This window comes from Acomys russatus, chromosome 24, assembly GCF_903995435.1.
Source record: "Acomys russatus chromosome 24, mAcoRus1.1, whole genome shotgun sequence".
NCBI classification, from domain to species: domain Eukaryota; kingdom Metazoa; phylum Chordata; class Mammalia; order Rodentia; family Muridae; genus Acomys; species Acomys russatus.
Window position 1 is genome coordinate 26,306,093 of NC_067160.1, and position 24,432 is coordinate 26,330,524.

The 24,432-nt window shown below is 40.5% G+C and overlaps 1 protein-coding gene across 1 annotated transcript in view; it reads left to right on the plus strand.

Annotated features, from left to right (window-relative positions):
- The window catches only part of Baz2b (bromodomain adjacent to zinc finger domain 2B), a 219,150-nt gene that overhangs the window by 186,243 nt on the left and 8,475 nt on the right, over positions 1–24,432 (plus strand). The window contains exons 21-32 of the mRNA XM_051166087.1: positions 176–241; positions 5,489–5,629; positions 7,381–7,635; positions 8,525–8,739; positions 10,083–10,157; positions 11,545–11,788; positions 14,111–14,173; positions 15,214–15,358; positions 19,124–19,782; positions 20,299–20,575; positions 20,754–20,909; positions 21,412–21,572. Of these exons, the coding sequence (XP_051022044.1) occupies positions 176–241; positions 5,489–5,629; positions 7,381–7,635; positions 8,525–8,739; positions 10,083–10,157; positions 11,545–11,788; positions 14,111–14,173; positions 15,214–15,358; positions 19,124–19,782; positions 20,299–20,575; positions 20,754–20,909; positions 21,412–21,572 (2,457 nt within the window). The remainder of the gene's footprint in view (positions 1–175; positions 242–5,488; positions 5,630–7,380; positions 7,636–8,524; positions 8,740–10,082; positions 10,158–11,544; positions 11,789–14,110; positions 14,174–15,213; positions 15,359–19,123; positions 19,783–20,298; positions 20,576–20,753; positions 20,910–21,411; positions 21,573–24,432) is intronic.

Below are 24,432 nucleotides of genomic sequence, written 5' to 3' on the forward strand. Positions count from 1 at the left end.
TCTTGTCTTATTTAGTATTTACTGTGACTCGTCTATAAATGCTAAACATGCTATATATTGAGTTTTTGTTTCTGTGGTTGTTGTTGTTGTTGTTGTTGTTGTTTTTGTTTTCCATTTGAAAGCCAAGCTGTTAACTATGATTGAGTTGTTCTCCTAACTTTCTCTGGCCTAACAGGAACGGGAGCGAAGGCGACAGCATATGATGCTTATGAAAGCTATGGAAGCTCGTAAAAAAGCAGAAGTAAGTATGTGGGTTTTTTTTTTTTAAATAATATTACCTTAGAAATTAAAGGTTGTTTTCCTGAAGCAGTAGCTGTTGTATTTTCTTCAGGTTTCTCATGACTTGATTTCTGGCTTCATAACCACACCTGACTGGGATTTTAGTAATCCTTTTTAGTGTGTTAGACAGTGTCGCTCTAGATAACAGTAGCCACTTATTACTGTAACCATTATGTCACAAAGCTAGTGTTGTAGCATGTGTAGCCAGGTCCCACCACTAATCGTACCAACCCCAAGCTCCAGCCATTAGAACTCTTCCCATGTAAGCCACATGTGTGCTAGGGATTGAACCGAGGTCCTCTGGAAGGTCAGCCATCTCGCCCGCCATCTCTGAACCATCTCTCCAGCCCTACCCAATTTTGTTTTAATTTTTCATGGAATGCATTTGATCATGTTTTTCCCTCAAACTCATCCCTGATCCTTCTTACCCATCCAACTTAAAATCATTTACCTGTGCATGCGCTCTCTCCCCCTCCCCCTCCCACAAATTAAACAAACAAAATGCCAGTAAGACAAAAAGAAAATGCCAGAAATTGAGACAAAAAGCTCTCCAAGCAGGGCATTCATTTTGTACTGGCCAACTACTCTTGAGTACTCACCCAGTGACGCCCCACTGGAGAAGGTGAATTTTCCTTTTCCCAACAGGTATCATTTGCAAATACCTTCTTGGTTAGGGGTGGGACTTCTGTACACTTCCCCCTTCCGGTGCCTGCTGCCATTGTCTCTATGAGTTCATATGTACACCAGTCCTGCTCATGTCTGGAAGATGCCATTTCCTTGGAGTCATCCATCACCTCTGGCTTTTATCTTTCTGCTGCTTTTTTCATATAAGGTCCATGACCTTGAAGGGGAAAGGTTTGCTGAAAACCTTCTATTAGGGATTGACTGCTCTAAAGTCTCTTACCCTCTGAACATTTTGTTTTTCTTTTCTCTTTCTTTCTACTGTTTTTTTTTTTTTTTTTTTTTTGAGACAGGGTTTTCTCTGTGTAGCCTTGTCTGTCCTAGACTTGCTTTGTAGACCAAGCTGGCCTTGAACTCACAGCAATTCACCTGCCTCTGCCTCCCAAGTACTGGGATTAAAGGTGTGTGCCACCATGCCCAGCCTGTGGTCTCTTAGTTAATTTCCATCTACTGCATGAAAGCTTCTCTGATGAGTGCTGAGTAAGGCACTGATCTATGGGTACAGTGCAATACCATTTAGGAGTCACTTTTTTTGTTTGTTTTTGGGTTTTTTGTTTGTTTGTTTGTTTGTTTGTTTTTGCTATGATACTTTACTAGAGGAATAGTAGTAGCTTTTCCCCTACACCCAGGATTTTTGGGCCAGTTTAGCAGTGTCAGGTATGGATTCCTGATCATGGGCTCTAAAGCTACTCAAGAAAGTATTGGTTATTCCCCTAACGTTTGTGCCATTATTGTACCAGTCTGCCTTGCAGGCAAGTTGCTACTGAAGGTCTCAGCATTTGTGGCTGGGTGGTATTGATGATTATTTTTTCCTTTGGTAGCTGCGGTGTGCAGGTAGGTACCTTCTATCTAGCAAGATGAATGCTGGTTACTGGGAGTGAAGCTTCTAGTTGGGCCCACCACAAGCTAATACTGTCTTCAGTAATAGGACACTGTCTGAATCTAATGAGATAGTTATGTAGTATTTGTCTTTTAGTCTGTTTATGTGGTGGATAGTGAACCATTCCCTGCATCTCTGACATGAAGGCAATTTGATCATGCTGGATAATAGTTTTGATGTGTTCTTGAATTCAGTTTGAAGTATTTTGCTGACATTTTTTATATCTATCTTCATAAGAGGTATTGTACTACAATTTTTTCTTTTTGTAGGGTCTTTGTGTGCTTTTGGTGTCAAGGTATTAGTGACTTTATAAACAGATATTAGTATATGTTTCTTCAATTTCTACTTTGTAGAATAATATCAGGAGTATTGACTTTAGTTCTTCTTTGAAGGTCTGGTAGAATTCTGTCCTTGCTCTGTGCTTTTAATTGTTGGGAGAGTTTTAATTACTGCTTCTATTTTACTAGGAATCATGGTATATTTAGATTACTTATTTAATCTTGGTTTAATTTTGGTAGGTTGTATATATCAAGAACTTCATCTACTCATTTTAGGTTTTCCAGTTTGGTGAAATACAGATTTTTCAAGTATGTTCTTATGATTCTCTGAATTCTTTCAGTGTCTGTTATTTTGTTGCCCTTTTCATCTCTAATGTTATTAATTTGAATCTTCTATCTTTTTATTAGATAATGATTTGCCAATATTGTTGATTTTTTTTTTTCCACAAAGAACAAACTTTCATTTTATTGTATCTTTGTGTTGTTTTTGTTTGCTTCTGTTTCATTGATTTCATCCCTAAGTTTGATTATTTCTTACCATTTACTCTTTTGGAATATTGCTTCTGTTTCTCTAGAACATTCAGGTGTGTCATTAAGTTACTAATATAACTGTTACACAGAAAAACTCTGTCTCAAAAACAGAAACAAAAACCCCAAAAGTTATTAATATGAGATCTCTCCATTTTTACCTTTTAGAACTGCCTTCACTGTATCTCATAGGTTGGAAATGTGTTTCTATTTTCACTACATTCTAATAAGTTTTTAATTTCCTTCTTGATTTCTGTCTTGACTCATTTTTAATTCAAATGAGTTGTTCAGTTTTCTTGAGTTTCTATAAGTCCTGCTGTTTCTGTTGTTGATATCTAGCATTAAGCATGATGCTCAGATAGGATGCAGGGCCTTCTGTCTAATGGAGCTGTACACAGAGTATTTGTGGTTCTTTGAGTACAGTATACTGGTCTTACAAAAACAAGAACCCAACTTACTATACTATTGGTTTAGAAATCTCCTTTCTATGTTTTCATCTTTATGTAAATAAGTGGTTAATTAAAAAACTGATTAATACACATTATTTTGCTCGCTATTTTTTAATCAGCCATTATAGAATTTGTAAGTATTTTTATCTCAGTGTAAGTAATACAGTATGAAACACTTCTGCTTTTGTTACCTATCTCTATAAACAAGGTAGTATTAGCAACATGAGAAAGTAACAGAAGCTTTTGAAGAGTTAACCATGTAGCAAATCAATCATGTGCTTATAAGTAATCCTAGGAGTTATGTCACACCTTGTGCATTAGAATCATGTGATACCTTAGAGTAGGACCTAATAACAGTCTTTAGGTCAACGAAATACTAGAAAGGAAAATTGGACAATAGTGATTGAGAGTTAGATTGAAGAATCAGAAACACTTTCTTGATCTATCAGGTGCCTTATCCTCCTGAAAATGGACAGGTAATTAAGGGACAGGTCCTCTAGAAGTTTGCTCTTTGCCCAGAAATATTAATTAAAACCAATGATTATTACCCCTTGGGGCATGTGCTATAAGGTAGAGGGACGCGTGGGAAGGTCTGTGGTGACCCATCTGAAGTAGTGGGAAGTCTGTGTAGCAGAGGAAGAGCTGACCATTTCAGACATAGACATGACATACACAACAGTAGTGTTGGATCCTACAGGACTAGGGGGCAGACAGGCAATGACAGAGTCAGTACTGTCTTCTCACAGATATATTACATAGTGTGACTAGTATGTCACAAGAATAGGAGGCTGGAACCTAGATTATGATTTGGATTTATATGCCATTCTAACCGTTTTTTGATGGCCAAGGGGACTCTGGAAACTGATGATACAACCAAACCACAGACTTTGCATGTCATACACAACACAACTCATACTAAGACTCCATGTTTTCATTATAAGTAAGAATAGATTCTTGTTCTCAATGAAAAAGGTCTCATAGGGGCTGGAGAGATGGCTCAGAGGTTAAGAGCACTGGCTGCTCTTCAAGGAGTCCAGTTCCCAGTAACCACATGGTGGCTCATAACCATCTATAATGATGAGATCTGGTTGGTGCCTTCTTCTGGCATGCAGGTGCACATGCAGGCAGGATGTTGTATACATAATAAATAAAATTTTAAAAAAGAAGCACAGAAAAACATCTTTGGGCTGGAGAGATGGCTCAGAGGTTAAGAGCACTGGCTGCTCTTCCAAAGGTCCTGAATTCAATTCCCAGCAGCCACATGGTGGATCACAACCACCTGCATGAGATCTTCTGGTCTGCAGGTGTACATGCAGGCAAAACACAAATACACACAAAACAAAACAAAACCAAAAAATAAATATTTAAAAAATAAAAAGAAAGAAAAAAAGAAAAAGGGCTCACAAAAATTTCTGACTTCCTGGGTATCTCCATTTTAAAAAAATATTAGTGTGTATCTCATACTCTGGTCTATATTATAATCTTTTTGTTTTGTTTTGTTTTTGTTTTTGAAACAGGGTTTCTCTGTGTAGCCTTGGCTGTCCTATACTCACTTTGTAGACCAGGCTAGCCTCGAACTCACAGGGACCCCCCTGCCTCTGCCTCCCAAGTGCTGGGATTAAAGACTTGCGCCACCATGCCTGCTTAGTCCTTTATTTTTATTTAGGAAAATACGACTAGTATTTCTTCCATCACAGGTGCTCTGAGACTAGGTAATTGAGAGAGCTACTTCTTCAAGTTCACACCTCAGGTCCACTTTTTAATGTAAACTCCCTGTCACGTCCTACAGCTCCACACACGACTGTGGTGATACCAGTTATCTCATCTTTATAGATACATCTTTCACCACGTACCTTAATTAATACATATTTTCATACAAAGACAAAGGATCAAACATGTTTTAAATAATAGAAGTCTTCATCTAATCTACTATTAAGTGTATATGGTCCTCATATTTAAAAGTGTTTGATTGTATATTAAAGATATATAACATGATTACCAACCATAAGATTAATTTAAAATCCAGTAGCTGACAGTAATGAAGAAATGGCTTAGTGGTTTAGAATGTGTAATGCTCTTGCTGAAGACCCAGGTTCAGTTCCCAGCACCCACATCAAGGCAGCTCATAAAAGCCCATAACTCAGCTCTGGGGGCTCTGAAGCTTATGGCCACAATGAGCACTGTACACACACACACACACACACACTTGTTCAAAATTCAAAAGTTGAAATGCTTAAAAACATTAAGTCATGTTTCTGTGTAATTCTAAACTTACTCCTAGGCTTCTTAAGATGATTTTGTTCATTGAAATAATAATAATTTGATCACTTTTGTAATACATCCTTTAGAGTGTAAGGACTTAAGTCTTCATGTGCATGATTTTTCTCTTTAAGGAAAAAGAACGGTTGAAACAAGAGAAACGGGATGAGAAAAGATTGAACAAGGAGCGCAAACTAGAGCAGCGGCGGCTGGAGCTAGAAATGGCGAAGGAACTAAAGAAACCTAAGGAAGACATGTGCTTAGCAGATCAAAAGGTGATTCATGCCGTGTGAGCCATCTGACCAACAAATTAACTGCTCCGGTTCTCTTACCACATTCCTTTTCCAGAATTACCATGAGTGTCCAAGCCTCGGTTACTTTTGCCTGGGCTGTCAGCTGTCCCCTTGGTGGCCATTGTGTCACTGTGACCATTTCAGTTTCTGTAGATACACTTCGGCAGCCTATATGGAAAAGTCAGAGAAACAGATGTATTTCCTTGGCTGTCTTAGACTGGCCTGGTGGGTCATTGAGGCACAGAAAGGCTTGACAAATCTTTCCACCTCATTCTTAAGTAAAGTGGTTTGTCTGTGAGGTCTCCAGTATGCTCTCCTAAGTCAGCTGCTGGCCAACTTCCACTGGACACCTTTCCTACATTCCTGGCATCCTGTTGAGCACCTATGAGTTTTCCTTTCCTTTCTTTTCCTTTTCCTTTCCTTTCTTTTCCCTTTCTTTCTCTTTCTTTCTTTCTTTTTTTCTTTCATTCTTTCTTCGTTTTTCAAGACAGGGTTTCTCTATGTAGCCTTGGCTGTCTTGGACTTGCTTTGTATGCCTCTGCCTCCCGAGTGCTGGGATTAAAGGCGTGAGCCACCACGCCCACCCCTTGACTTCTGTTTTCTATCTAGTCCTCAGTAGAGTCCCATGGAGCTTGCTCTTATTTGTCTCAAGTTATTGATGAAAAACTGAGATGGAAGAAGCTTGGCCTTGATCACAGAGCTGACATGCAGCTGTATATCGAAGCCAGTTTGTGTGTCATTAGAGGCCTTTCCTTCTCATCTTGAAATTTAGGAAGCTGTCCTGCCACAGTGCATTAGAGCAGCTATTCAGAAAGATCTGAATAACCTTGGAGCCAGCATGGCATGCTCTGTTTTGGAGAAATAGGCTTAATTTGACATATACCTCAGAACATAGTGCTTGTCACAGATTCTATCAATAATGCATATAGTTTCCCCAGCTGCCCATAACACATCACTGTGCCTGGTCTATGACAGCTGTATGCATGGTTCTGCCATACCCATCTCTCTTACATATTATCATCCTCATTTGTCCAGTCCCTTTTGGTAGCATACTTAACGCAAACATTTAGTGCCTATGTAGCTGTTCAGCTTACTTAGCAGAACTGCTTTAAAAATAAAAATTAATGTGAACTTATCAGTTTTATTTGTTAGAATGCTTACAGTTTCCAGAGCAGCATGGGGTTTTCCCTGTAAGTCAGTTAACACATTTAATAAGCTTACAGTGAGCAGGCTTTTTAAATTCTATGTGGGCTCTATTTTCCTGCATCTTTTATTTTCACTTAAGTCATATGAATTATCAAAGGTATTTTTAGTTAAACCCAGAACAAAAGGGGAAGAAATTACCTGGACAACCAGTTAGGCCAAATTGATGAGCCCTGGGTTCAGTAAAGACTCCATTTTAAAAAGCGAATTACTTACATACAGGAGGAGAAGGGCTGGTGGGATTGCTCAACCGGTAAAGTGCTCTCCAGCCTGGCAATTTCTATTTGATCCTCCAGAACACATATGATGGAAGAGGAGAACATACTCCTGCAAGTTACTCCCTGCCCTCCACAGTCTGTTGTGTGTCCATACCCGCACACATACAACACAAACACATAGAACAGTAAGCAAATATTTAATAAGGTAGAGAGCAACTGAGGGAGGCACTCAGGTCAGCCTGTGTATATACACATGGATACATACATATCACTGTATACACTAGTAAAATCCTGCTTTAATTTTGCTTGCAGCCCTTGCCAGAGTGGCCTCGCATCCCGGGACTTGTCCTCTCTGGAACCACATTTTCAGACTGTCTCATGGTGGTGCAGTTCTTGCGAAACTTTGGTAAAGTTTTGGGCTTTGATGTGAATATTGATGTTCCAAACCTCAGTGTTCTTCAAGAGGGATTGCTAAATATAGGGGACAGCATGGGTGAAGTGCAAGACTTGCTTGTGAGGCTCCTCTCAGCTGCTGTATGTGATCCAGGTCTAATAACAGGATACAAGGTAAAAACAACCAAAATTATAACTGATTGTTTTAAGTGTGTACTCTCCGTGCATTTCTAGTTAACGTTTACGATAGCAGAAGACTCTTCTAGATGTGTCTTTATGTTTCTAGATGTCTGTTAATTAGAGTTAATTTAGACTTATACTAGGTTACTATTGTTACTATTAATAAATGTAGAAGAATCTTGGTAGACCTGAAAAGTATGTACCAGTCTGAGTTACTCTCTATTGCTCTAGCTGCAGCTAAAGTCCAAGTCTGTTTAAGGAAATACTCCACTGGTATCTGTCAAAAACAGTTCATAATCCATAAAGGACTTGGACCTTGCATGCTGATTCTGAAGGTCTCTTTTGTCAGTGTAGGTCACTGCTGACTCTGTGCTGGTCGCTGGGTGCCCCGGTCATTCGCATTGTCTGTCCTCCTACTCAGATGAACAGTCTCGGTGGCTATAGAAAGATACGCTTCCAGATGCAGTGTTTTTTTCGTTTTTTGTTTTTGTTTTTGTTTTTTTGTTTTTTTTGTTTTTTTCCTCTACTTGCTGACTTCACCTGTAAAACATAAAGGGAGAAAATAGTCACAGTCTGTCATCGTCCTTACTCTGCCACTAGTTACAAAATGTCTTTGGAGACAGAGAATTCTTGATTGACTACTTAAATCTTCTGTTTTCTGCCAGTATTCAGACTTTTCTCCGTACCTTAATTCAGTGAGGGTTTAACAAGGAGATAGAATAGGATGGAAACTTGAATATTTGTCTATCATTTTGTTTGATTTATCTCCACTCCAAATCTGTGATAAATGAAGTCCTTATTAGTAATATCTAGAGCATATAGCCAGTATTTTATCATTATTACTGAGTATGATAAAGACTGATAAAAATGCCAAACTTTATAGGCCAAAACAGCTCTCGGAGAACATTTGCTGAATGTTGGTGTGAATCGAGACAATGTGTCCGAGGTTTTGCAGATTTTCATGGAAGCCCACTGTGGACAGACTGAGCTGACTGAGAGCCTGAAGACAAAAGCCTTTCAGGCCCACACCCCAGCACAGAAAGCCTCGGTGCTGGCCTTCCTCATCAATGAGCTGGCGTGCAGCAAGAGTGTGGTGAGGTAGGTCAGGTCTCCCTGTTCTGAGTGTGTCCAATCACAGGCAAGTGCAAATTGCTTATTAGAAAAATTGGAAGTAGCAGACTAGCACCAAGAAGAAAATCAAAATAAAAAAATCACTATTAGAGAGATGGCCACCAATACTATTTCAGTTTATTTTTATGCATTCTTTTGAAAATAACTTACCATTCTGCATATGTACATGCTGCAATCTTTGTTACCTGTGTTGTTTAATCATTTTGCTAATTCTTCATATAGCAGAAATCTTTGTTTTTATTGTTTGCTGCAGTTCGGGAGTTCAGAACAATTATAGCAACCCAGAACCTGTCTTCGAGGACCCGATTTTCGTTGTAAACTTGTAGAATGGTCTAACCGCTTAACTTGGTGTATGCTGCTATAGCCTGAGATAACTAGTTTGTCAGTGAATCAGTTTATACTTTTTTTTCAAAAGTACTTAATCTCACTTAATATCCCACGTCCTTCTGGCACTCTGACAAAGAGTTAGCTAGAGTTCTGGCGTTTCAAGTTCACCTGTTCACCTGGGCCTGTTCTTATCATCTAAAAATCTTAACTATGTTACTTTTAGTGTTTTGCCTTTTTAGAGAAAAAGGATTTGCGACTATTCTGTGCCATTTATTTCTACCGTGGGCAAGCACATTAAATCTGCTGTAGATTCTGTGTATACCGTAGCTATGTAGGGCATGATTGTTGCTGTTTATTTCTGTATCTTTTAGGAATATCTCCAAGAATGACATAATACTTAAACTTTGAGAGAATTATTTTATTATGCATAGAGTGATAACATACTAATGCTAAGTGGCTCTTTAAGATATATGTATACACATATAAACTCAATATACAGAGAACACGAATGCTTTCTGTTTCAGAAGAATAACGGCACCACTGTTCTGTCACCACCAGCAAACACCACCTTTTTAGTTTCCATTTAGATATCTATACATGCACAGCTGTGTTATCTGTACATGAGCACATACTTACACATACGTAAATACCCATCTGTGTCCTGATTTCCCAGTTGAATTTGGATATGATCCCTCCTTAAATATGCCAACCACATCAGAATGCTATTTTTATAAGCAATTGTTAAAGAGTATTAAAGCTTTCTTGTTTTAAAGTAGAAACCAAAGCAAATTTCCTAATAGTAATCTTGTATCCAGTGAAGAAATGGTTGCTTCTTATAGTAAATGTCCATGTGTGTGTGAAGCCATGTAGACATGAAATGAGGTTGTTTGTATCATTTTGCTTTACTAAAATGTATGACGATGCATACTAAATGAATGCATTGCACGAACAGATTCTATCTTCACACGTCTTTGTATTTGCAGTGAGATTGACAAGAACATTGAATACATGTCAAACTTGAGGAGAGATAAATGGGTAGTGGAAGGCAAACTCCGCAAGTAAGTCCTGTTTTACTATAGCTAACTGCTGTCTTCCTTTTAGTGCGAGTCTCTGTGTGGCTGGGGAGATGGAATTTAAACTTTGCTTTTTCTACAGGAAAGCTCACTTCTGACTCTGAAATTAATGATGGAATCTAAAATTAATAAAATTTTGGGTCAGAGTCTATAGCAGAGCACCCCCCAAAAAAGAATTAGATTCCTTCATCTCATGCTTCAAACATTTAAAAGAGGCATTTCTTCTTTTTTTTTTTCTCTCTCTCTGAAGTCAAGTGACCATGTTTCTGCTATTGTTGCGACCAGATTGTTTTTGTCTTAAATAATATCTATTTGAGACTATTCTTTCTCTTAATGACTTTTTAAAAACTAAAATCTGCTTCTACAACATCTAGGAAACATTACTCAAATTAAAATTTAATTATCTTCCAGCCAAGAAGTAAATAACATATTGTTAACTGCTCTGTAAAAAGGATATAGTTCTCCAAGCATGTGACGACACATGGAATTCCAGCATTTGGGAAGTTGAGGCAGAATGATCTAGAGTTTAAGACCAGCATAGGTTATATAGTAAAACAAACCAATAGAACAACAGTTTCCGGCCTGGAGCGCTGGTACAGTGGCTGGGAATGCTCATTGTTCTTGCAGAGGACCTGCATTCAGTTCCCACCCAGCACCTACTTAGTGTTTTACAACCATTTGTAAGTCCCGTTTCAAGGGACCTGATGTCCTCTTCTCACCTCTGTGAACACCCAGCACTCATGTGGTATACATACATAGATGAAAGTAAAACACATGAAGTAAAAATGAATAAATTTAGTTTTCAAAAAATGTTGTAAGATTAGTTTCTTTGGAGTAGCTTAATTGAAATTCTGTCAGGCACTCAGAATATTCATCAGGAACTATCATTTGATCATTGTTGGAATTATTTAGCTCAGCTTTCATAGTTTTCTTTTCTTTTTTGTCTGATATGTTCTAATTACGAAAAGGTAATTCATAGAATGTTATATTTTCTGTAAGTTGTGAAAACATGTCTTAAATTTTCTTAGTTGATATTTTTACTGACATTGAAGCATTGCTTAGCACCCGCACACAAGATTTTCCTCTTTAAGACTCTCGTTATGGTGTGGATGCAGTGGTGCACACCTGTAATCCCTGCAGCTAGGAGGCAGAGCCGGAGGATCACAAGTTACTAAAAAAGACTCAGTGAGCTTCAGACGCCACATGGATGGGGCCATGTTGCTTAGTGGTGGTTGATACCTAGCAACACTGGGTCGCATCACCAGCACTGACAGAATAAAGGGGAAACAAAGCCTGGCACAGTGCTCATAGAAAGTACGATCTTAATGGTGATGGGTGCCTTTATTCTATGTCTTTCTTGCAATGTTTAAAGGCTTAGGATAATTCATGCTAAGAAAACAGGCAAGAGAGACGCTTCCGGGGGCATCGATCTCGGAGAAGAGCAGCATCCCTTGGGCACCCCCACTCCAGGACGCAAGCGGAGAAGGAAGGGAGGAGACAGCGATTATGATGATGATGACGACGACGACAGTGATGACCAAGCTGATGAGGATGATGAAGATGAAGAAGATAAAGATGACAAAAAAGGAAAGAAGACCGATATCTGTGAAGATGAGGTAATCGAGCTCAGGTTCACATGTAAGATTTTTACCAAGAGCTGTGTAACCGGCCAACAATCAACACGAAATTGAACACCATGGGGCTATAATTTGAATTCAGTTTGTGACATTTACTTGCCCCGATTTCTTCATCTGAAGAAAATTGCTTGTTCCTCCTTCCTTTTCTTCCAACCCACCCACCCATCCACCCACCCACCCACATGGCTTGTCCGTGCTGTGCTCCCAGCCTGAGGTAATGTTGTATTTGTCTTTTAAAGTATTTTGTGGTAATTAAGGAAGCCGTCAGTGGCATGGCTGACGTGGAAAGTTGGGCTCCCTTGTGGGTGCAAACCTTTTACTCCACCAGCTGTATGACAGTCGTTCCCTGGGCTTGTAGCTCCCAGTGACTTTGCTGGCATCTTGTTTTGTGTCAGTGTTCTCTATGATATTGAAACGATGACATCACTAACAGAATATTGCTCCTAATGTGTCCCTACAGTTTAAAGCCTTGTCTCAAACAGTTTGCTTTAATTTTTTTTTGCTAAATTTGCTATTTTAACTATTATTATATTTTGATAGTATATCATCTTTTATCCCCTTTCCTCCTTCAAAATCCTCCATATACCACCCCCCCCCACCCCCCCACCCCGCTCTCACATTTTGGCCTCTTTTTTTAATTGATTGTTGTTATGCATATATGTATATTAAACAATCTTTTCAAGAAACAGCTTTCATCCCCCTTGAAATGATTGAGGGAGTCTTAAAGACCCGAGGCGTGCGTTAAATGTTGACTAGGTAATACAGCAGTGATAATATGTAAGACTAAGCGTGGCTTCTTGCTTAAGTTCCGGTTAGTGTTTCAGAACAATAATTATACAGAAGGGTTAGTTACAGGGAGTTTTTTCATTACGGATCATGCGATTCCTTCAATTAGAAGATGCTGCCCTCATCCCCTTTGTCCCCATTCTTACTCCTGCATGACCCATGAGCTGTAGCTGAGCAGCTGTGCCCTCCCTCCCCGGTGCTGGTGTAGCTGAGCAGCTGTGCCCTCCCTCCCCGGGTGCTGGTGTAGCTGAGGCTGTGCTGCACCAAGCACAGGTGAGGGCGCACACACACAGTGGAGAACCATGGCGCGGGCAGCCTCTGTCTCCACTTCTGATAACGATGTAATAATAATGATGCATGCTCTTTCTCTTGCCACCTTTCAGTCTGGTGATTGACCAAAACCCCCATAACTTAAACTTAGTATACTGTCATTCCTCTCTCATCCTGAGAGAAGTCTTAAAAATTACAGTCTGTAGGTGAGGATGTACTGCATTTGTAGGACGCTTTTCTTGCTTTCTCCAGGCCCAGGGACAATCCAACACCACAAAATAAGTGGAGGGGTTACATTTGGCTGACACATTACTACTTAGTTACCTTGTTCCAGTTATCAATTGATTGGGTTGGATTGTTTGCTTTTGTAAATTCTCAAATATTTGTCCTGCTTGTCAAAAGATCACCTTACATCAATATTTAAGTGTCTATTTGAGAGTCAGGATTTAAGGGTCTGGAGCCTCTTGTCTTTTGGCCATTTCTCTGATCACAGTTAGAATTCATGTTACTTTTAGCTCAAATGGTATACATAACAACCAGCATAACCCTGTCCCCGGACTTTGATAAGAAGTGCATAACTAATAGACGATGGTAAAGGTATAGTCGCTTTTCTGGTGTATACGAATGAGTGGTTGTGACTTTTGGGGGGCGGGGTAAATGCTTCTTATTGAAGGTAATATCAGAAAAACTTACCAGAGGGAATATCAAAACTTAATTGATGAGCTAAGGGTGCAAGTGAATGGCTAAATGCTCGTGTGTCCTGCACAAGGCCCTCAACTGGATCCTTAAGAAAGGGCTGGGCCTGAGGGTTCGGCTCAATGTTAAAATGCTTACGTAGCATGTGTAAAGCCCTGGAGTCAACCCTCAGCATGGCAAACAGAAAACCAAACAAGAATATCCTCAGAGAGCCGGGTGTGGTGGCGCACGCCTTTAATCCCAGCACTCGGGAGGCAGAGGCAGGCGGATCGCTGTGAGTTCGAGGCCAGCCTGGTCTACAAAGTGAGTCCAGGATGGCCAAGGCTACACAGAGAAACCCTGTCTCGAAAAAACAAAAACAAAACATAAAGAATATCCTCAGAAGAGCCCCCCCCCCAAAAAAAAAGAGAGAGACCCTTGGAGACCTTGTGCCTCTCTTACTACTTTGGTGCGTGTGTGTGTGTGTGTGTGAGAGAGAGAGAGAGTATTTGATATTAAGTAATCAAACTTCAAGCAGGTAAATAATCCTGTTATGTTTGTTATGTTTAGGATGAAGGTGACCAAACAGCAAGTGTTGAGGAGCTAGAAAAGCAGATAGAAAAACTGAGCAAGGTAAGCATGTTCACTCCCATGCACAGTTTTTAAAATCCATGTTATGTGTGATTGGGTTTTCTGACTGCTAAGTAAAAGCCACCTTACTATACGTGTTTGAACAAAAGAAGGCTGGAGTCGTTCTCACATAAACCTCACAGGCTTAACTAATGTTAGTGTTAGAAGCCTGTGAGGTCATCATGTTTCACCAAATCTAGGAAGAAAAGACTTTAGTACTTTTAAGTATCAGTAAAGATAAAATCTCTTAGAAGTTATTGCTCAAATTTCTATGAGTTTCATAGTAATAATCTGAGTGCTTGCATTTCACTTTCATATCTGCCTATTTATGTATTATATTTACATATGCATGCATACACTGTATACTAATGAATTAAAGTGTCTATGTTTTACTAAATATATTCTGTATTTCAAGTATCATAATACAATTTAAAATGCCCTTTTGTAAGAAAAGTTAGGGGCACTTGAGCGTATAATACAATAACCTCATTCTTTCTTCCCTTTCCTCTCTCCAAGTCCTCCCTTAGAACCCTCTCTGCTCTCCTTCAGATTCATGGCAGAAAAAAATGTGTTTTTAAGTACTGTGAGGTGCCTGTATATCATCATATCAGTATTTACTTCATAGCTGTTTGTCAGAACTTAGTCATGTGTTGACAAAGCATGTGTAGAAAGCTAAGCAAATGTAGGCATGGCTGACTAATGTAGAAGTATTATTGGCAGTATACTGTAACCAGCCAATTTGCTTTGGCTTAGTAATGTATTCAATGTCATATACAATCAGGCTTTTTTTTTTTATAAGTTTACAAAGAGCCTGATAAAATAAAACTTACCTTTTAAGCCCTACTTAAATCCAAGTTCTTTCTTATCCTCATTTATTTAGAAATCATCCTTAAATAATCTGTCATCGGCGTGAGTGGAACTGTATGGGGCATGTAACTCAGCCCTTTGCGTGCACCACGACAGTGTGGGAATGTAAAGTGTCTTTGTCAACTTTTAAGGCACCTGGTGTCTGTGATACAATCTTATGAATGGCTTTTTTACAGCAACAGAGCCAGTACAGGCGAAAGCTCTTTGATGCTTCTCACTCACTACGCTCCATGATGTTCGGTCAGGATCGTTACCGGCGCAGATACTGGATTCTTCCTCAGTGTGGAGGGATTTTTGTAGAAGGCATGGAAAGTGGGGAAGGTAGGAACTACTGATCCTCTAAATGGGATGTTGTGGTTTGTAAAAGCTTGCTACTACTTCCTGTGCCCTCCGTAATGGAGAGGGCTTTTTTACGGAGTGCAGTGACTGCTTGCTTCCTGTTCCATTGAAGCCCCCTCCACTGACCCATGCTTCATTCATGCCCATGGCTTTTCTTCAGCCGCAAAGCAGTGCGAGTCTTACACTGTGGGCAGAGATCGTCACAGTGTTGCCCTCATGGATCTGCTGCAGGATTTCTCTTCCTCTCACTGTCAGACTGTCAGACTTTCAGACCTGTGATTCCTGCACTGCCTTTCACAGCAGGCATCACCCTGACAGAACCACAGACGATTAGCTGTAAGATCCTTCCCAAAATCTTCATTTCGGTTTAAAACTTGTTCATATTTGAGATTTGTGAACACTTGGTTTCTTCTTTTCACTTTTTCCTTTCCTGCATTTTGTATCACCACTAATTTTTGAAATTCCATCTTTAAGGCATCATATCCCATTGACCATGTGGTATATCTTAATCTTCGGTGTTTAATAAAGCTCGTTGAGTGAGCTCAGCTATTCGTAACTCCTCAACATAGTGCTGCTAAGACTAAAACTTCCTTCACCCATGGCTTCCTGCTGTATTGGTACTTTAGGAGGCACAGAACTATATAAAGAATAATTCATATCTCATTTCTATCATTCCAGCACATGAGAGGCTGAGAGTTTGACACTGCCTTGGGTTATATCGGAGCGAGAACTTTAGGAAGGAAGGAGACCTGTTTTTCTATAGAAAAATTTACCACTGTAGTAGGGAGAGAGTTGATTAATCATACAGAAGACAGTAGAAATTGTAAACAAAGCGCATGTCTTTATGAGCCACAGAGAGAGAAAAAGTGTTCCTTTCTCTATGCATTTTCTTTCCAACCCAGATGTGGCTTGAGGGTCACTCCTGTGACTGTGAGACCCTGCGATTTCAAGGACCGGCTCATAGCCAGCAGAGACTTGGGCGAATAAGCTGCTTGTGGTTACTTCACAAATTAGCCCATAACTGTCTAAGCTGCTCAGAAGAATTAGTATGATCTATAGAATTAATTCCAGATAAGGGAGTGAGAGCTTTCAAATGTTAATAGAGACTGGCTAGAAATTATATCCTCGGGGTATCATGCGTACGGTCAAAGGAAGTTCAGTGGTGCGCTTTGCCATGGGAGGGTATCACAGCAGAGCTTCAGGGAAAATTAAGCACATCCTTACAGTTTAGGGACTGACCTTAGGGGCCTTGTGTGTACCACACTGGGGCGCTGTCACTGGAGCTCTGACTCCACCCTTCAGTGTCATCATTGGGATGTTTATTAAGCCTTCATTTTAAATCAGCCACCACGTTAAGGGGAGCTTATTGATTTGACTTCCATTGTATACATAAGGGGGAGGATTAAAAATAGATGACTGTGTTTTAGTGGTGAAGTCTGTAAAGGAAGTAATACAAAATGAGAGTCCAGGACGAGTGGGAGAAACCTGTTGTACATAGAGTGAGAGACAACTATTTGAGAAAATGATATTTATCCTGAGACATGAAGGCCAAGAACCAGTAGATTGAGCACCATCCTGCAAGAGGCCAGTAAACACAAAGGCCCTGAACAAAAGGCCTCACACACTGAGAAGCAGAAAGCCAGAGGCCAATGGTGTGGAGGTTGTGGGACTCTTCTGTTAGATCTTGACGAATACTGAGGCCTTACTAAGGAACTGGGATTTTATCCTACATTGCAGAAGAGCATACAGGATTCTCTTTGTGCAGTTCTACAAACCGTATGTAGCACATTCATGCACACACACACACATGCATAAACATACATACACATACATATGCATACACTATAAACTATGAACAAAGGGCGTGAAGAGGTATGTCTCCAAAAAAGCTGTTCATGTGGGAAATATGGAAAAAAAAATGGTGAATTCCAAAAGCTAGATGCTAAGTAGTGTGTGTGGTGGGGGGAGTGTTTCTAGGAGGAAGTTACACAGATACAGAACTGATCACACATGACTAGCATTAGTAGAAGGAAGGGGAGGGAGGAGTAGGGAGAATGCACTCTTCATGACTGAAGAGTTTCAGATAAAGTAATAGGCTTGTCCTTTTTTTGGTTTTTCAAGACAGGGTTTCTCTGTGTAGCCTTGGCTGTCCTGGACTCCATTTGAAGGCAAGGTTGGCCTCGAACCCACAGAGATCTGCCTGCCTCTGCTTCTCCCAGTGCTGAGATTACAGGTGTGCACTACCACACCTGGCTGCTTTATCATTTTAAGAGTTCTTAAAAACCATCTTTGAATCATTTGGCATTAATAGAAATAATGAACCACAAACAGATGTGGGTTAGTCCGCTTGTGAATGGGCGTCATCTAATTTAGCCTTTTATGTCCTAGGCCATGACAAAGACAAAAAATATTGATAGCATCCAATTTTCTTGAGGATGTAGGAAAATAGCTAATGTGCTTCTGATGCGAGAGTATTTGCTCCAAACTTTCTGGAGGACAGTTTGACAGCAGACTTCAAGAACTCTTAAAAGGATATATCTTAAGTTGCTTGTTTAAAGCAATTTGCTCAAGGAAATACATGAGGAAAAAAATTCCTCAAATGAAGATATGTATCAAAAATGAAAATAAGTATCATTTATTGTGAACAGTGGATAATTAGGCTCTACTGGTGTCTGTCAGCAGGTTAGTCATGATGTCATCCATTCAGAATCATTAGCCGTTAAGAAGCTATGATGTAGTGATATGTTTACTGATATTTCAAATTTCACATAGTCTTTATTCAAACAGGTAGACTAGAGCCAGTTCCACCTTTCAGATTATATAGGCTGAGAGGTACTTGGAGAACTCCTTGACATGTTATGTAGATCTAGTAGGGTTTTTTTGTTTTTGTTTTTAATCTGTAGGTTGTTTTTAATAATGGCACATTTTTAAACTTGGTTGAATTTTGTGTGTCTGTGAATGACAGGCAGGCTTGTGTGTTTGTGTATCTGTGCCTTCCTTTCATGAGGACGACATTGGATATCTTTCTTTGCCACTCTTGTTTTGCTGCCTTGAGTCAGAGTCTCTGACTGGACTGGGAACTCACTGTTATCTGCTAGCCTCTTTGTCCTGCAGGCTCTTAGGAGCTACCTACCGTGTCCTCCATCACTTGACTCCCAGGTGTGCATGACCATGTATGGCTGCTCTCTTAGGAGCTACCTACCGTGTCCTCCATCACTTGACTCCCAGGCGTGCATGACCATGTATGGCTGCTCTCTTAGGAGCTACCTACCGTGTCCTCCATCACTTGACTCCCAGGCGTGCATGACCATGTATGGCTGCTCTCTTAGGAGCTACCTACCGTGTCCTCCATCACTTGACTCCCAGGCGTGCATGACCATGTATGGCTGCTCTCTTAGGAGCTACCTACCGTGTCCTCCATCACTTGACTCCCAGGTGTGCATGACCATGTATGGCTGCTCTCTTAGGAGGGGGCTGGGGACTCAATTTCGGGCCCTCATACTTGTGCAGCAAGCATTCTCGCTCACCGAGTCATCTCCACAGCTCCTGTGTTTTAATTCTTTATAGTGACACTATACTATGCTTCTTATGAGTGGGGAAAAAACCATAAGTAAGAAACCATTGGGAGTATAAGATGGTGTAGAAGTTTGTTTACATATACACATGAGTTGGTGAATGCTAAGATTTAACTCTGATAATGGTTTGATGTGTAATAACTTGTTCTGAAAGCATCTTTTACTTTTATAGGCCTAGAAGAAATTGCAAAAGAAAAAGAAAAGCTTAAAAAAGCAGAAAGTCTCCAGATCAAGGAAGAAGTATTCGAGACTCCTGCGGATAGTTTAAACTGTTCCACTACAGATCACTGTGAGCCGAGGGGCGACCTTAAAGAAAAAGATAACACAAATCTGTTTCTTCAGAAACCTGGCTCTTTCTCCAAGTTAAGCAAGCTTTTGGAAGTAGCAAAAATGCCTCCTGAGTCAGATGTTATGACCCCCCCAAAGGCAAACATTAGTACAAACGGGTGCACACTGTCTCATCAGAGCAGTGGGAAGCATTCGCTGGGGAGCGTCCCCTCAGCTGCCACACAAAGCAGTGTGGGGAAGACAGACGCCAGCCTCTTTAGCTCTGGCCCTGGTGCGTGTGGGAAGTTCTACAGCCCTCTCCCCAATGACCAGTTGTTAAAAACACTGACTGAGAAGAACAGGCAGTGGTTTAGCCTTTTGCCAAAAGCACCCTGTGACGACACTTCCCTGACCCATGCTGACGTGTCCACTGCTTCAGTGACTCCTCAGGCTCCGCCACCTTCTAAGTCACCATCACCAGCTCCAGCTCCACTTCTTGGGTCGTCTTCTGTTCAGAGCCCCACGGGACTGAATCCGTTTGCTCTGTCGCCATCGCCTCTTCAGGTTAGTAGTGCTGACCTGACAAAACAGCCCGTGACAGTGCTTTATTGAACCTTCACAGAGATCTTCACATCAAAGTTAAAATATCCTAACACTGGCCTGAAAATGGAAGCAGTCAGAATTCTGTCACCAAGCTCCATTGCCACTGTGTCCTTACTTTTCAGTTTGCTACAGTTGTACTGTAACTACCATATAATTACTCTTGGGGAACAAATAACATCAAAGTTAGCATTATTGCTAATGTATTTAGTTTTTCTCTGGTAAATGGATATTGTTTTAGAATTTAAAAGATAATTTCAGCTTCTAAACATTTCTCCAACCCCACAGATTAATTGGTATTTTGTTCTATGTTTTTTATTATATTCAGTATACGGTGATCAGAGGATAACTTGCAGGAGTTGGTTCTTTCTTTCCATCTTGTGGGTGCCAGGGACTGGATGAAGTCAGGCCATGAGACCTTGTAGCAGGAGCCGTTACCCTCTAAGCCCTAGTCTGAGTTTGAAACGTTTTGTGTTTCAGGTGAAAAGTGGCGTGTCTGTGATGGGCCTTCAGTTCTGTGGGTGGCCCGCTGGTGTGCTCACTTCCAATGTCCCGTTCACGTCGTCCCCTCTGCCGGGGCTCGGGTCAGGGCTGGGACTGCCAGAAGGAAATGGCAGTTCGTTCTTGACTTCCAGTGTTGCGTTAAGTAAAAGTGACTCTCCTGTCCCTCCGCCTGACAAGGCCTCCACAGCTCAGCCGGCAGCTCTTGAAGTAGCAAAAGCAGTAGATTTTCCTAATCCAAAGCCTATTCCAGAAGGTGGGTACACTGGTGGCTCACAGTCACTTACTGTGCCTCGTGGGGACAAATTCCTCTTCTGCAGATGTGTCTTTGTTGGGTGTGTCTATGTGGATAACAAGTATTGAAATTTGCTTGATGCCACTGTTTGCTGTTCAAACCCTGTAAACCTGTTGTTATGACAATTTCTGTTATCTAGAAATGCAGTTTGGTTGGTGGAGAATTATTGACCCGGAAGACTTGAAGACATTGCTCAAAGTGCTGCATCTCAGAGGGATAAGGGAAAAGGCATTACAGAAACAAATACAGAAACATCTGGATTATATCACTCAAGCCTGCATCAGGAATAAGGATGGTATGTGCCCAAGAGATTGCTGTGCTCTCGTGACAAAAAGTCATTTTTACCCCCAAAACATTTTAATATGTGTTGATTATTTGTTACTTTTATTTACTTTTCAAGTTATTATTTTTAATTAAGTGGCTGTGTGTGGGTCTGTGTATGCATAGCCCAGAGGTATCGGATCTGCCTCGAGCTCCAGTTACAGGAGGTATGAGCCAACCAATGTGCTTGCCGGGATGAACAGTTCGTGTTTTCTGCCACTGAGCCATCTCTCCAGCACACACACAACCTGTATCACTTCATCACTTTTAGCACCTATACACTTAGTGTTTTGTGTGTCTTACACGATTTCTTAGTCAGCAACGAACTGCCTGCGTGTGCACAGGTACATTTGGATACCTTACGAAGTTTGACGTGTGCAGTATCCCTGGCATTTTGCTCCTTTGGGGGAAGAAATCATTGTGTGGGAGGGTTACAAATGGGATCAAATCTAAAACTAATGTCTTTTCAAATGCAGTTGCTATCATTGAAGTAAATGAAAATGAAGACAATCAGGTAACTCGAGATATCGTGGAAAACTGGTCAGTCGAAGAGCAAGCGATGGAGCTGGATCTGAACATCCTCCAGCAAGTAGAGGACCTGGAACGCAGGGTGGCCTTGGCGAGCTTGCAAGTGAAGGTAAAGCTGGCTCGGCATAAAGTCTGGGTTTAGGATAATGGAAGGTAATTCATTTTTATTATATGCCTAGTATAAACTAGTTAGTGTACTAGGTGCTTTCACATTATTTCACTTAATTCTCAAAACAGGCCTGAGTTAATTTCTCTTGTCTTACAGCTAAGGAAACAAGCCCAATATAAATAACCCGCCAGTCATCATTTAAGTGGCAAAGAATGTATGCAAACTGAGCTTGTCTGACTGTGTAGTCTATGTGCTTTTTTTTTTTTTTTTTTACATCTTGCTGCTTCCTTAAAACTGTGTTATATGTCACACTTTTACTTTGTACAGTTTAAATTTGAAGATAATACAGACATACTAGCATTCACGTTCTAACGATAAGCAGACACTCACTCCCTGCACATGTATGAGAAGCACACAGGTCTTTACCTGAGGGGTGTGACATGCCACAGGCTGTGGTTAGAGGTGACCCCCGCCCCGCCCCCACTGGAGAGGAGAAGGAAGGCTTTACCCCCCCCCCACCCCCACCACAGTACTTAGGTTTGGAAAGAGGGCGAGTGGTGAGGTTATTGTAATAAGTAGATATGTGTGTGTTGACTAAGCATAGACACCCACAGGGGGCAGAAAACTGGGGCCTCTTTTGTCACTTCACTTGGTATTTATTCAGAAGGAAAATGGATGCCACAGTCCTATCCTGCCCAGTAGTTTAAATTTCGTTTCATAATTAGTCATGAAGATCTCCCCAAACCACCATTTTCCAGAGCTAATATAATATCCCGATTTTTGCCACAAATATAATTACTAACATTGGAAAGCAATATTTATCACTTTCTAAAACTATTGTGCTATAACCCTGTATATATCCTCCTCCTAGTCTGCACTGTCCACATGCCTCATTTACTTGGTGGCATCTTCAACAAAGGAGCCCTTCCACACAAGTTAATTATCTGGAGAAATGAAAATTATTCCATTTAGTGCCATAATTTTTTAACATGTTTGTTGAATCTCTTACTTTATGCATTTCACTGCCTCCTTAAATTGAGAATAATGAGTGTAATTTAAATAGTCTTGGTGACACAATATTATTAGCATGAAGACCAATTATCAGGGCTGTGGCTCCCTAGAAATGTGAAGGGTTTTGCCTGCATGCTGAATAGAGTCCCCTTGCGTTCTAACCCTGCATCTGCTTCCTGCACTCTGATACTGCCCTTTCTCGTGGTCACTCATCACTACTTGTTGGTTCATGTGGTTTTAATTTTCCTCCAGCTTATTCTGATTTGCGAGTGTTAGCTGGCCACCAGTTGGGAAAGCGTGCCATGCATTTATAGTGTATGGCCTGGAACTGTCACAGTGTCAACTGTCTCGGTCTTGGCACCTTGCAGGCTCTGTGCTCTTCTTATGTTCTTGGCAGCTGAAATGAGTGGAATTTGCTCTTTACATGGAGTGTCTCAGCATCCTGTTATTAAGCAAGTCATGGATGGTGCTGTATTCTTGAGAGCTGAATCATAATTTTATTAGTCTTGAATTGTCTTTAAGTGATGAAAAATGATAAAAATAGTAACTAATGTTTTCCCATCTATAGAAGACTTAATTATATATATATTTTTAAAAAGAGCTTTAAAAACTTAGTTTGAGTTGCTTGCCATTATGAAGGCACATTAAACCATGATGTTGGCCTATTACATGTATTTGTTTGCATTTTTAATAATGCTAATAAAGTTGATGTTTTCTTTGTATATTGTAGGAAAATCTGACCCAATGTTGTTGAGTACACTAAAGTCCTGTTACTCCCCCTCCCCTAGGGATAGCTCTCGCGGCTCTTACTGTCTCCTTTGTGAGCGCACTAACCTTTCAACCATGAGTCTATGAAATGGTTTCCAAGCTCCTGATGTTTCCTGGAAAGCAAGAGGGGCCCCAACCTCTTTCCACCATCGAATCCATAACTGTATGTGGAGCTGTCCACAGTTCACATGGGGTTTTTCTGTCCTTAATCTGACTTTGTGTCTCCACCCGCCCTAACTGACTGGCGGCACTCACATACACCCACACTTTCCTGACACCTTGATGTTACTAAGTATAAGCTGCAGCAGAAATCCCCGAACCTCTTTCACATATTACAGTTTCTGATTCATCTCTGAAGCCTCAAAGCTAAAATTTTCATTTGTCTTTGTTATATCATTGTCAGCTTCATTTGAGTGTACTTTTCAGCATACAGGGCTGGTTTGATCATGCTCTGTTAACCAAAGTATTACATTTTATTTCTAGTTTGAAATCTTACAGATGATAGCAGTCAACTAACCCGTTCATACATGTGTTAAACAGAACAAGTCAAATGAAGAGCCTTCGATCACTGCCATTGAATTTTAATTTCCTAGTTCTAATATAGTTCTTTTGTTGACAGGTACCTTGCAAAAGTCAAAATATACCATAATTAAAGGTTTCTATTATTTATCAGTTTTGTGTCCCTTTTAGCATGTGGAAACGGTCTGAATTTCCAAAGAGAGTTAATTTGCAAAGAAGTCATTGTTTTTTATATAACATACTTTTGCTCAGTAGCTGTTCTGTATTATACAACAGACACTACATAATTGGACACAGTGAGCTTCTTTCTAGTTTCCAGAAAACTTGCTGTGTAATAGGAAGGTAAGATGTGGGCACATGGGTGCAGAGTTCAGTCACTAATCGTAAACAAGTCAGGGTCGGGAGTGAATCTTGAAGAGTGGACTGGTTTCTGCTCGGTATTTGGAAGAAATCAGTCCAAGCCATGTAGAGTTGAGACATGTTTTGACAGGCAGAAACCAAGCAGATAGTATACTAAGAGGTGGGAGCATGCAGAGAGGGCCAGGGACCGAAAACTTACCAT